Source organism: Drosophila miranda, chromosome XR (assembly GCF_003369915.1).
Source record: "Drosophila miranda strain MSH22 chromosome XR, D.miranda_PacBio2.1, whole genome shotgun sequence".
Lineage (NCBI taxonomy): Eukaryota > Metazoa > Arthropoda > Insecta > Diptera > Drosophilidae > Drosophila > Drosophila miranda.
The window spans coordinates 32480854-32493405 of record NC_046674.1 but is presented as its reverse complement, the minus strand read 5'-3'; the positions used below and the strand labels follow the sequence as shown (position 1 = coordinate 32493405).

The 12552-nt window shown below is 41.5% G+C and overlaps 1 protein-coding gene across 2 annotated transcripts in view; it reads right to left on the bottom strand.

Annotated features, from left to right (window-relative positions):
* LOC117186430 (neuronal acetylcholine receptor subunit alpha-7) overlaps window positions 1-12552 on the bottom strand; it is a 378182-nt gene that overhangs the window by 151966 nt on the left and 213664 nt on the right. For both annotated transcript variants that reach the window (XM_033387234.1, XM_033387235.1), the window contains exons 6-7: window positions 6611-6720; window positions 2058-2238 (exon numbers count right to left, since the gene is read on the bottom strand). In XM_033387234.1, the coding sequence (XP_033243125.1) occupies window positions 2058-2238; window positions 6611-6720 (291 nt within the window). The remainder of the gene's footprint in view (window positions 1-2057; window positions 2239-6610; window positions 6721-12552) is intronic.

The window sequence follows — 12552 nt, the reverse complement described above, 5'->3', positions numbered from 1 at the left end:
GTTTACCCAAGACCAAACAGTTCCTGGCAAGTTGAAGTCACCAAGAACTATCATACGATCTTTATCAGATAGCGAGGAAGAAACAGCGGTTAAAGCGGACAAGTGCTGCTCATAAATTTAAATATCCGAAGAAGGTGGGATATACGAGCAAGTAATGAATATAGCGAAAGCGGGAAGAATCAGTTTTACACACAGGAATTCCAGTTCCTGTTGAACTTGGACTTTGAAGTGTTCCGACGTGAAGTAAGAGTCCACTGCAATTAGAACCCTTCCTGCACGTCGAGACGAACGGTCCTTTCTAAAAGTTGTGTACCGACCTGCCAAAACCTCGGAACTAAGAATGTCCGGCTTTAACCAGGTTTCAGTAAACACAATAACGTGGGAAGCAAATGCAACACTATCCCGGAAAAGAATGCTGAGCTTACTACGCAAGCCTCTTACATTCTGATAGGTTACTAAAAGAGAAGTTAGTTTTTTGGAAAGGTGGAAGCAAGACGGGAAGTTGAGGAAGAGGAAGTTGAGGTTGAGGGTGGCACACTGGAAAGATTTGTATATGGGGGATATGGGGATATGGGGGGCCTATTCTTCTTCTTAGCCTTAAACTCCTTCACCACCAAATGCTCCGGACAAAATTTGGCGGCCAGCAGCTGTATTTATACCCGATACTTAGTCAGTGTGGCTCTCCTCCGGCAGACGCCGCTAATATTAAACGACACGACAAAGAGTGCGTGCGAGAGAGACAGAAAATCAGTCTGAGCGTGAAGTCGGGCGCTGCGAAGCCACTGCAAATTGATCTGTTCCTTTTGGCTATAAAGGTCGTCAAGGTCCGATATCTCAGGAGTGTGGATACCAAATTTGGTTGCTCTAGCTTTTATAGTCTCTGACATCTAGGCGCTAATGTTTTACGCTAAGCAAAGCCGGCTATGCTACGTGTGTGTTAGAGAGAGACAGGGCGAGAAAAAATGAAATTGTTTTCTTGATGCTGGCTATAATAATGATACGATCCAATTAAGATTCTGCATTCTAAAAGATATGGTCATTCTCTACGATTCTGCGTTTTTGGATGCGGATGACCATATCTTCTAGAGTGCAAAATCCGAACCAGATCGTTAAATTAATCTAGCCAGAATCAAGAAAACAATTTCATTCTATCTCGCTCTGTCTCTCTCTTACACACAGGTTTCATGGTCGGTTTTGCCAATTGCAAAATATGAGTTCAAGGATCTCAGAACCCATAAGAGCTAGAGCAACCAAATTTGGTATCCACACTTCTGTGATATCGGACCTTGACCGTTTTGTATCAAAATTTCGCCACACCTCCTTCCGCCCCCGCAAAGGACGAAAATCTGGGGCATCCACAAATCTCAGAGACTATTAAGGCTAGAGTAACTCAATTTGGTATCCGCACTCCTGTTAGATCTCACTATAAAACGTATATCTCAAAATCTCAACGTTCCCCTCGTTTTAATGTTGGTAGATTCTTGATTAACGTTTAAGCTTGCAGGGGGGATTTAGTGGTAGTGTAAAGATATAGAATTGAAAGAGGGGTATTTATTGGTATTGTAAAGAATTTTGAATTAGGATTCATCCATAGGTAAGAAAGGAATTCAGAGTTATCATTTTATAGTTTTTTGGTGTGTGGTGAATGGTGTAGATACCACGTGAGTTTCTTGAAGCACAATAGTATGTGGTCCATATTTTGCAACTACAGTGAAAAATGCTGTTGTCGGTCGCAAAATCCCATCAAAAATTTTCTTTTTGATTCTGATAAAAAAAAGAATGTATTTCATAAGCCCGTTATATTTGTCCCAAATCAAATCACGATATAATATAAGCGACATTGTAATGAAATATAGTTTTTAGGCTGTGTTGCGGGCGGAGGGGCATACTCGCAACAAACACCCTGTTTAAAAGACAGATTTGTTGGTCGACAAGCTTAGATGACAAATAAGTTTGGCTCCAGTAACCAGTAAATCACTGGTTAAGTGAAGACGCCAAAAAACGACGATCAAGCTATTAAAATTATGTACATTTTTTGTTTGCCACTTTTCACTCACCTGAAAGCCATCATATGTCCACGATCCAAATTTCATTTCACATCGCTGATCGTCAAATGGAAACCAGGTGATATCTATCTTGCACGTTGACTTAAAGATTCCCGGTGGAACGTACAAGCAGCTCCCGTTGTTGCGCACCACCACATTAGTAGCATAGGTGCCGTCGAAGCCCTCATCTGCACTGAAATATTAAAGTACTATTGATTAATCAAATTAAATTAAATTACGATTATACTAAATAATCAAATCTATTCAAAGAATGAAACATTTTATTCTAATAGACTTGTGGATCCGAAAAATGAAAAGGAAAGATGTTTATTTTTAAGTGCGGGGTTTTATATTGGGAATTTAAATACTAGAGGAGTGCATAAAAGTGCATGAGTGCCCCATTCTGCCACAACTCTCAAATTCAACATCCACTCCACAATTGCCTGCGATACCCTCTGGCTTTGAACTTACTGCAATATCGTCATCTATGTCGCTCTTACTTCAGAGTCACAGACGGGATGTCGTGTTGCTGGCCACTGCTGTAATGTACTCTGGTACATTGGTTCCTTGCCATGGCCTACTCGATTCTGGATCGCAGGTGCATCTCATCACTGCTAGTCTAGATCGAGAGTTATAGCTACAGGAGAGAGAATCGGAAATTTCAGTTTCCGGTCTCCGCGATTCGTGTGCCATGTTCGATAGATGCTGAATGAATATCCAACTGGAATCACGCGCGTCGAGCTATAGCGCGACCATTTCGAAATTAGTTGCTCGCACCATTACGAGCTACCCAACTGTACCATCGACATAAGTCGCTGGAACATGCCCTTCAACATACATCTGGCGGATCAGAAGTTCCATATAAATAGCACCCCCTTAACAGAAGTAAAAAGCGGCAACCACTCTTTAAGGTTGAACTCGAGTCAGACAACAGAACTTTGAAGAACGAAGTGCACCCAATCTACAAATTGCAATTCCTGTTGCACCGAATAATCACAGTAAGAGAATCACATAATCGCAATGGTCCAGTGAAATGCACATTTTTGCAGGCATATTGGTACGATCAGTCTGCGTAGCTTTTGGAGACTGCCACAAGTCAGTCTTTTGCACTGCTAATAAAGAAAAGAGTTTACAAGTTTACAGTTTACAAGGATTCGAAAAGTCGTATCCGCCGAGTAAGTACGGCACGCTCTCACAATACACCCAAAGAATTTGTAACTTCTCAATTTAACTTGACTTCGCAAGAGCAGCCAGGGCTTCATTTGGTCCCGCAAAGCACCATAAAGGGAGTATTTTTTGCTAGTGCTTTTTAGCAGGACTAGAAAAACACACCAAGCCGAAAATGGTAAACTCTTAGAAGCTAATGGATCATCCACGAAGTCCTTTATAAGTGGTAATATTTACTCTGCAGCATTTATGGGAACGACTATGGAAAATCTCATCAAAAATCCAAATACACTGATTCAGATGCTCGCATCTCTACAGACCAAATAACACTTGGCAACAAAATTTAAGTTTTTTGACGCTATGAACCAAACAGAGTTTTTATACCCGATACTCAAAATGAGTATTGGGGTATATTGGATTTGTGGTGAAAATGGATGTGTGTAACGAACAGAAGGAATCGTTTCCGACCCCATAAAGTATATATATTCTTGATCAGCATCAATAGCCGAGTCGATTAAGCCCTGTCTGTCTGTCCGTCTGTCCGTCCGTCCGTCCGTCCGTCCGTCCGTCCGTCCGTCCGTCCGTCTGTCCGTCCCCTTCAGCGCCTAGTGCTCAAAGACTATAAGAGCTAGAGCAACGATGTTTTGGATGCAGAATTCTGTGATATGTCACTGCTACAAAAATATTTCAAATCTTCGCCCTGCCCACTTCCGCCCCCACAAAGAACGAAAATCTGTGGCATCCACATTTTTGAAGATACGATAAAATCAAAAACGCAGAATCGTAGAAGATGACCATATGCTCTAGAGTGTAAAATCTCAACCAGATCGTATAATTATTATAGCCAGAATCAAGAAAACAATTTCATTCTTTCTCGCTCTGTCTCTCTCTAACACACAGGTTTCATGGTCGGTTTTGCCAATTGCAAAATATGAGTTCAAGGATCTCAGAACCTATAAGAGCCAGAGCAACCAAATTTGGTATCCACACTCCTGTGATATCGGACCTTGACCATTTTGTGTCAAAATTTCGCCTCACCCCCTTCCGCCCCCGCAAAGGACGAAAATCTGAGGCATCCACAAATCTCAGAGACTATTAAGGCTAGAGTAACCAAATTTGGTACACACACTCCTTTAAGATGTCACTATAAAATGAATATCTCAAAATTTCGCCCCACCCCCTTCCGCCCCCACAAAAGACGAAAATCTGTTGCATCCACAATATTGCACATTGGAGAAAACTAAAAACGCAGAATCATAGATAATGACCATATCTATCAGATTGCTGAATCTGGATCAGATCAGATCATTTTTATAGCCAAAAGGAACAAATCAATTTGCACTGGCTACGCAGCGCCCGACGTCACGCTCAGACTGATTTTCTGTCTCTCTCGCACGCACTCTTTGTCGTGTCGTTTAATATTAGCGGCATCTGCCGGAGGAGAGCCATACTGACTTAGTATCGGGTATAACTGTAGAGTTGCGGTCTCCGCAGCAACTCACAACGTACCCCCTCGTTTTTTATAGATTTGGGGATTTAAGAAATTCGCAATTTTGGAATTTGAAAGCTTAATATTTTCCAGTTACGGAATAACTCTTATTTGTAACTTTAATAGTACAAATAAAATATAATTCTTATTTTTTTTTTTTTATTGACATAATAAAAAGTATGTGTTATTTCTTATTTTTATTAAAAAAACTCAGAAATAAGTGTTATTTTTTTTCTTCCTGATTTTGAAAAATATGATTAAAATATGAATTTTTGTGTATTTTCCTTAACATATTGCCGTAACATATTTCCTTCACATTGATCTACTTAAATACAATTTCGCAAACGGTAAGCTGAAGCTATAAATTTTTTTGTTTGATATATAAAATTTAGCAGCAAACTTAAGTTATATGAAAAACAGACCACTATGTTACCTATAAAAAAAAGCCTGGCATAGAAAAAAAAACATTAAAAATATTTAAAGCTCTAAATCTATAAAAAAGTACGTATATCGATGCGCTAATCTATATATATAACACATAACCCAATATTTGGATTAAATCGTAAAAAGTAGTTTTGTTTAGCCCTATTCGAAAGTTCACAAAAGAAAATAATTTTGTGTGATGCTGTATAACGTTTTAATATTTAGACAATGTTGTAATTTCAATTGAAAATGCAATTCTTAATTTCCGTAATATACATTTAATATATCAAAACAAACTGCAGTGGGCGATATAGAACATAAAAAAAGCTATAAAAAAGCTTGGTTTTTTGAAAACGATATTCTTAATTAAACGAGGGGGAACGTTGTGAGTTTCTGCGGAGACCGCAACTCTACATTAATACCCGATACTTAGTCAGTATGGCTCTCCTCCGGCAGACGCCGCTAATATTAAACGACACGACAAAGAGTGCGTGCGAGAGAGACAGAAAATCAGTCTGAGCGTGAAGTCGGGCGCTGCGAAGCCACTGCAAATTGATCTGTTCCTTTTGGCTATAAAGGTCGTCAAAGTCCGATATCTCAGGAGTGTGGATACCAAATTTGGTTGCTCTAGCTTTTATAGTCTCTGAGATCCTTGAACTCACATTTTGCAATTGGCAAAACCGACCATGAAACCTATGTGTTAGAGAGAGACAGAGCGAGAAAGAATGAAATTGTTTTCTTGATTCTGTCTATATATTGATTATACGATCTGGTTCAGATTTTGAATTCTAGAAGATATGGTCGTCCTTTACGATTCTGCGTTTTCTGTTTTCTCGTATCTTTGAAATTGTGGGTGCCACAGATCTTCGCCTTTTGTGGAGGCGGAAGTGGGCGGGGCAAAGCTTTGAAATATTCTTGTAACAGTGACACAGAAGTCCGGATATAAAATGTCGTTGCTCTAGCTCGGACAGACGGACGGACGGACAGACAGACAGGGCTCAATCGGATCGGCTATTGATGCTGATCAAGAATATATATACTTTATGGGGTCGGAAACGATTCCTTCTGGACGTTACACACATCCATTTTCACCAAAAATCTAATATACCCCACTAATCATTTTGAGTATCGGGTATAAAAAGTTGTGAAATAAGTTTCACTCAGTGTGATACCACAGAAGTCTGTACACAATCCGGTTGCTCTAAGATCTGTAAGATCTACATACACACATCGAATCGAACTAAAACGTTATTTCTGATTATTTTTCGCCCACACAAATCAGCGCAACCCTAAGCACATATGTATGTAGGTGCTGATCAACACGGACGGATGGACAAAATCAATACACGCTAGCCTCAAAATGAATACACATTTAAACCAAAATAATATGAAAAGTGCGGCACATAGTCTTGTCATGGGACCCACCAAAGAAATTTATAAATGAAATTTTTTTTCGCGATAAGATTTTATCTATATCTAGACCCACCTGTTGTACATGAGCACATCCGGCTTCCATAAACGATGGGGCGGAATTCGCAAGTCCCGCACACCACCAAACTCACTGGAATTCCAGCGTAGATTCATATCATTCCATTCCTAGAATTAAACAAACAAAATTTACTAAACATATTTACATATATGTACATATGTTCGAATGTATATCTGAGTCAATATTTTTTTATTATATATATGTATATGTATGTATATTAGGCTTGCGCTTATTTATAAAATATAAACTTTCAGCCCGATTCTACAACGTTTAGAAGTGGCGACGTGAGGTCAAAGTTAAACAGTACGATATTTGGCCAGTGGTTCCTATGGCAGCTATACTATATATTGCTCTGATCGGATTGCATTTTTATACCCGATACTCAAAATGAGTATTGGGGTATATTAGATTTGTGGTAAAAGTGGATGAGTGTAACGTCCAGAAGGAATCGTTTCCGACCCCATAAAGTATATATATTCTTGATCAGCATCAATAGCCGAGTCGATTGAGCCCAGTCTGTCTGTCCGTCTGTCCGTCTGTCCGTCCGTCTGTCCGTCCGTCCGTCCGTCTGTCCGTCCCTATCAGCGCCTAGTGCTCAAAGACTATAAGAGCTAGAGCAACGACGTTTTATATCCGGACTTCTATGACATGTATGTCACTGCTACAAGAATATTTCAACACTTCCGCCCCCACAAAAGACGAAAATCTGTGGCATCCACAATTTTAACGATACGGGAAAACCAAAAACGCAGAATCGTAGAGAATGACCATATATTTTAGACTGCAGAATCTGATTTGGATCGTATCATTAATATAGCCAGCATCAAGAAAACAATTTCATTTTTTCTCGCCCTGTCTCTCTCTTTGCTAGCGGCTTCTGCCGGAGGAGAGCCATACTGACTAAGTTTCGGGTATAAATGTAGAGTTGCGGCCTCCGCAGCAATTCACAACGTTCCCCCTCGTTTTATTTACAGCGAGGTTAGAGTTAAAACTATTAATGATAATGATATTATTTAATAATAGCACTGGTTACTATGACCTTCGGCTATGTTATTATTATGTTACATTATGCTTATTCTATTATTTTTATTATATATGAGGTATATTACATGGGTTTTATATTAGAGTTAGATCAATGGATATAAATTGGTTTCTTTTAGATAATTTATGATTCGGTCGATTTCAATTTTAGTTGGGTTAGAAAGAAATGTAAGTGGATTATTGTTAGAGAAGATTTTGAAACGTATGTATGTCTGTGAGTTGTGAGGATGGGCAGTCTTTAAGTAAATTTTATATAGTTATTGGGACGTTGTTCTGGCAATTCGTACAAGTATTTATTTTAAGACGATCTAGGTAATGTTGGTGAGTTATTCTTGTATGCCCTAGCCTTAGTCTAATTATTATTGTTTGATTTATCCTTGATGTGGTGTTTTGGTCTAATCTTTGGTGAATTGGTCGGCTGTTATTTTGTTGGGATTGATAAATTGATACCAGTTCGATGTTTGTTCAAGTTTTATAAGTTTTTCTTTAAGCATGTTTGTCTTGAGGTTTTTATTAATGTCTGATATATATAGTTATTGTGTGTGTATGCGTTTTGCCTGGGATCCGCGCGTAACAGCCTTCTGCTGGTGTCACACGGGCCACTTGACGGTGCAGTAACTGCATCGCCTCTTGAAAGATGCAGTCATTGCATGTCAACGTCCACAATTATTATGTGAGGGGCATTATTGAAGCTGATTTCGCTTTTTGGTCTACTAGTTCCAGTGGGATCCAGAGTAGTATTATTTTTTTATACCCGATACTCAAAATGAGTATTGGGGTATATTAGATTTGTGGTAAAAGTGGATGTGTGTAACGTCCAGAAGGAATCGTTTCCGACCCCATAAAGTATATATATTCTTGATCAGCATCAATAGCCGAGTCGATTGAGCCATGTCTGTCTGTCCGTCTGTCCGTCCGTCCGTCCGTCTGTCCGTCTGACCGTCCGTCAGTCTGTCCGTCCCCTTCAGCGCCTAGTGCTCAAAGACTATAAGAGCTAGAGCAACGATGTTGTGGATCCAGACTTCTGTGATATGTCACTGCTACAAAAATATTTCAAAACTTCACCCCGCCCACTTTCGCCCCCACAAAGGACGAAAATCTGTGGCATCCAAAGTTTTAACGATACGAGAAAACCAAAAACGCAGAATCGTAGAGAATGACTATATCTTTTAGACTACAGAATCTGAATTGGATCGTATTTTTATTAGAGCCAGCATCAAGAAAACAATTTCATTTTTTCTCGCCCTGTCTCTCTCTAACACACACGTAGTATAGCCGGCTTTGCTTAGAGTAAAACATTAGCGCCTAGATCTCAGAGACTATAAAAGGTAGACCAACCAAATTTGGTATCCGCACTCCTGTTAGATCTCACTATAAAACATTTATCTCAGAATCTTGCCCCACCCCCCTTCCGCCCCCACAAAGGACGAAAATCTGTTGCATCCACAATATTGCAGATTCGAGAAAACTAAAAATGCACAATCATAGAGAATGATCATATATATCCGGTTGCGGAATCTGGATCAGATCGGATAATTTTTATAGCCAAAAGCAACAAATCAATTTTCAGTGGCTACGCAGCGTCCGACGTCACGCTCAGGCTGATTTTCTGTCTCTCTCGCACGCAGTCTTTGTCGTGTCGTTCAATATTAGCGGCGTCTGCCGGAGGAGAGCCATACTGACTAAGTATCGGGTATAAATGTAGAGTTGCGGTGTCCCAAGCAACTCACAACGTTCCCCCTCGTTGATGTTAAAAAAGTGTTGTTGGTATTAAGAGTCGTGTGTATTATTTTTGTCTATTATGTCAAGTTCAGTATTAATGGTATTTGCTTGGAATGTCCTGAAAGGTAGCTTAGTTTTTTTCTCGGGTTTTATGAAAAGGCTTGTTTTGTTTTGTGAAGGTATTTTGTTGTTGAAATAAGTTCTTTTGTGGAGGGATTTTTTGGTAGAGGTGAAGAGGTGAATTGTTTGGGAAAGAAAGGTTTTTTATTAGTTTGGCTTGTAGGAAATCACGTTTATCTTCAACTGTATTTATGTTTGCTTCCAATAAAAGATTTGCTATCGGGGTAGTTCTAAAAGCTCCCAAAGCTATCGTTATTGCACAGTTTAGGGTGGTTTGAATTTTTTTAAGCCAAGCTGTTGAGGAATTACCGTAGAATAGTAGTCCGTAGTCAATTTTAGAGACTATTGTTGCTTTTGTGATAGATAATAAACTATGTGTATTGTAATTGAACTGGTTATTGGAAAGGCATTAAAATATATTAATTTCACAGCCCCACAAAAAAAAAAGTGTCGTGCGCGGCTTTTCAATTCAATTTCATTCGTTCTCGCTCTGTCTCTCTCTAACACACAGGTTATGCCAATTGCAAAATGTGAGTTCAAGGATATCAGAGACTATAAGAGCTAGAGCAACCAAATTTGGTATCCACACTCCTGTGATATCGTACCTTGACTTTTTCGTGTCAAAATTTCGAAACACCCCCTTCCGCCCCCGCAAAGGACGAAAATCTGGGGCATCCACAAATCTCAGAAACTATTAAGGCTAGAGCAACCAAATTTGGTATCCGCACTCCTGTTAGATCTTACTATAAAACGTATATTTCAGAATATCGCCTTACCCCCTTCCGCCTCCACAAAGGACGAAAATCTGTTGCATCCACAATATTGCACAACGTTCCCCCTCGTTTAATATCACTTAGCTTTTTTTTTGCCTTTTATATCGCTGTAGACTGGAGCGAAGTGCCCAGTAGACCAAGGGCGAGAGTCTGGGTGCCCGCCTCCATGAAGGAGCCGGAGCGCATCCTAAAAAATGTTGCAAAGATGCAACCCCCACCTCCCAACAGCAGATTGGAAGGTGGTCAAAGTTGAGACGACACAGGGCCCCACAAACCAGGCGGTGGTCGTCCTCAACAAAGAGTCGCTGGCCCCGATTGAGGCTGCCAAAGGCGAGCTCAATTTTGGGTTCAGCTCTGTGACCGTAAAGGTCTACAAGTCGGATGCGGCGGCCGAGGCACGTCCTGTCGACAAGCCAGTTGAGCAGGACGCTGCCTCGGAGATCGAAGCACCCGACGATCACACAGAGATAGACCCAGAGGGCTACTCCACCGATGGCACGCTGAGATGCGACTTCGAGGCGATGTGTTGCCACGAGGAAGTCGAGGATGATCCGGATGCCGACATTACAGTGGTGGAGAACACTAAGGATGTCCCTGAGGCTCCTTCAGATCAATCTCCACCACTGTAAGGCAGCATCCGCTGCTCTTATACTCCGCCTCGAAGAGAGCGGAGCAGACGTAGCCCTGATCCAGGAACCTTGGATAGTGGGAGACAAGGTTTGTGGACTAGGGTCGAAGGAGTACAAGATAATTGTAGCTCAACATGAAGGTAAAACCCGCACCTGCATTCTCGCCAGAAAGCACCTTAATATCTTTCTGCTCCATAACTATAGCGATAGCGACAACACGGCGGCAAGCCTAGAGCTGAAAGGGACACATCTAAGGCTGATGTCGTCCTACATGGCCCATGAGGGAAACGATCCTCCCAACGACCTGGTTCGCAAACTAGCCAGCGACAGCGAGAGGTCGGACATAGACCTATTAATAGGTTGCGATGCCAACGCTCACCACACTCAATTGGGGAGCTCGAACACAAATGTAAGGGGTGAGTCACTTTTCAGCTTCATCCTCAACTCAAATCTATTTATTTGTAATCGGGGCAACGACCCCACTTTTATAATTAAAAATCGACAGGAGGTTATTGACATCACCCTAGTGTCTTCCAACCTGTTAGACATAGTCAAGAGTTGGCAAGTCCTTGATGACCACTCTTTCTCTGACCACAGATACATCGAGACCACACTATCCCTCGAGTGTCCGAAACCTAAGGACTATATTAATCCCAGGAAAGCCAACTGGGAAAAATATAGCTCAGCCCTGGAGGACTTACTCCCCTCCAAAGCACCATCATGCCCTGACACAAAAGACGACCTAGATCGCCTAGTGAACAGGTTCACAGAGGCATGCAACAAAGCCTTCGCGGCAGCGTGCCCCTCTAGCAAACCTAGGGGGAAAAAGAAACCCCCCTGGTGGTCAAAACAAATAGACATCCTACGTAAAAGCTGCAGGACCCTCTTCAACAGGGCCAAAAGCGCGAACGAGGAGAGCCACTGTGCAGACTACAAAATCAGTCTGTCACTATATAAAAAGGAAACAAGGAAAGCAAAAAGGGCCTCTTGGCAAAAATTTTGCTCGGAAATTGAGGAAACGTCAGAGGCCGCAAGGCTTCGCAAGATTCTCTCAAAAACTAACCCCTCGGTAGGGTATCTTAAAAGGAATGACGGCACGTGGACTAACTCCAGTGAGGAGTCCCTGCAGATTCTACTAGACACACATTTTCCAGGGTGCACAACCATCGAGACGGCACATCTTCCAGGAGAGGGACCGGTAACCTCGATGGATCACATCCTCACAAAAGGTAACATAAGCTGGGCAATAAACAGCTTCAACCCGTTCAAATCGCCAGGCCCAGACCAGGTAATCCCGGCCCAACTTCAGAAGGCCGGGGATACGGCCATCAACTGGCTACAAGGTATCTTCAGGAAGATACTGGCTGTGGGTACAATCCCGCGAACATGGCTTAAGGCAAAGATAGTCTTCATTCCCAAAGCTGGGAAAGCCTCGCACTCAGCTGCAAAAGACTTTAGACCAATCAGCCTATCGTCCTTCCTTCTCAAAACCTTTGAGAGACTCGTCGGGCTGCAACTGAGGACAACTATACACCCTCAGTTGCTGTCAGGCGCACAGCATGCCTACCGGAAAGGAAAATCCACGGAAACGGCTCTTCATGAAGTGATCTCAGCGGTAGAGAAATCTCTGCATCACAAAGAGTACTCACTCATA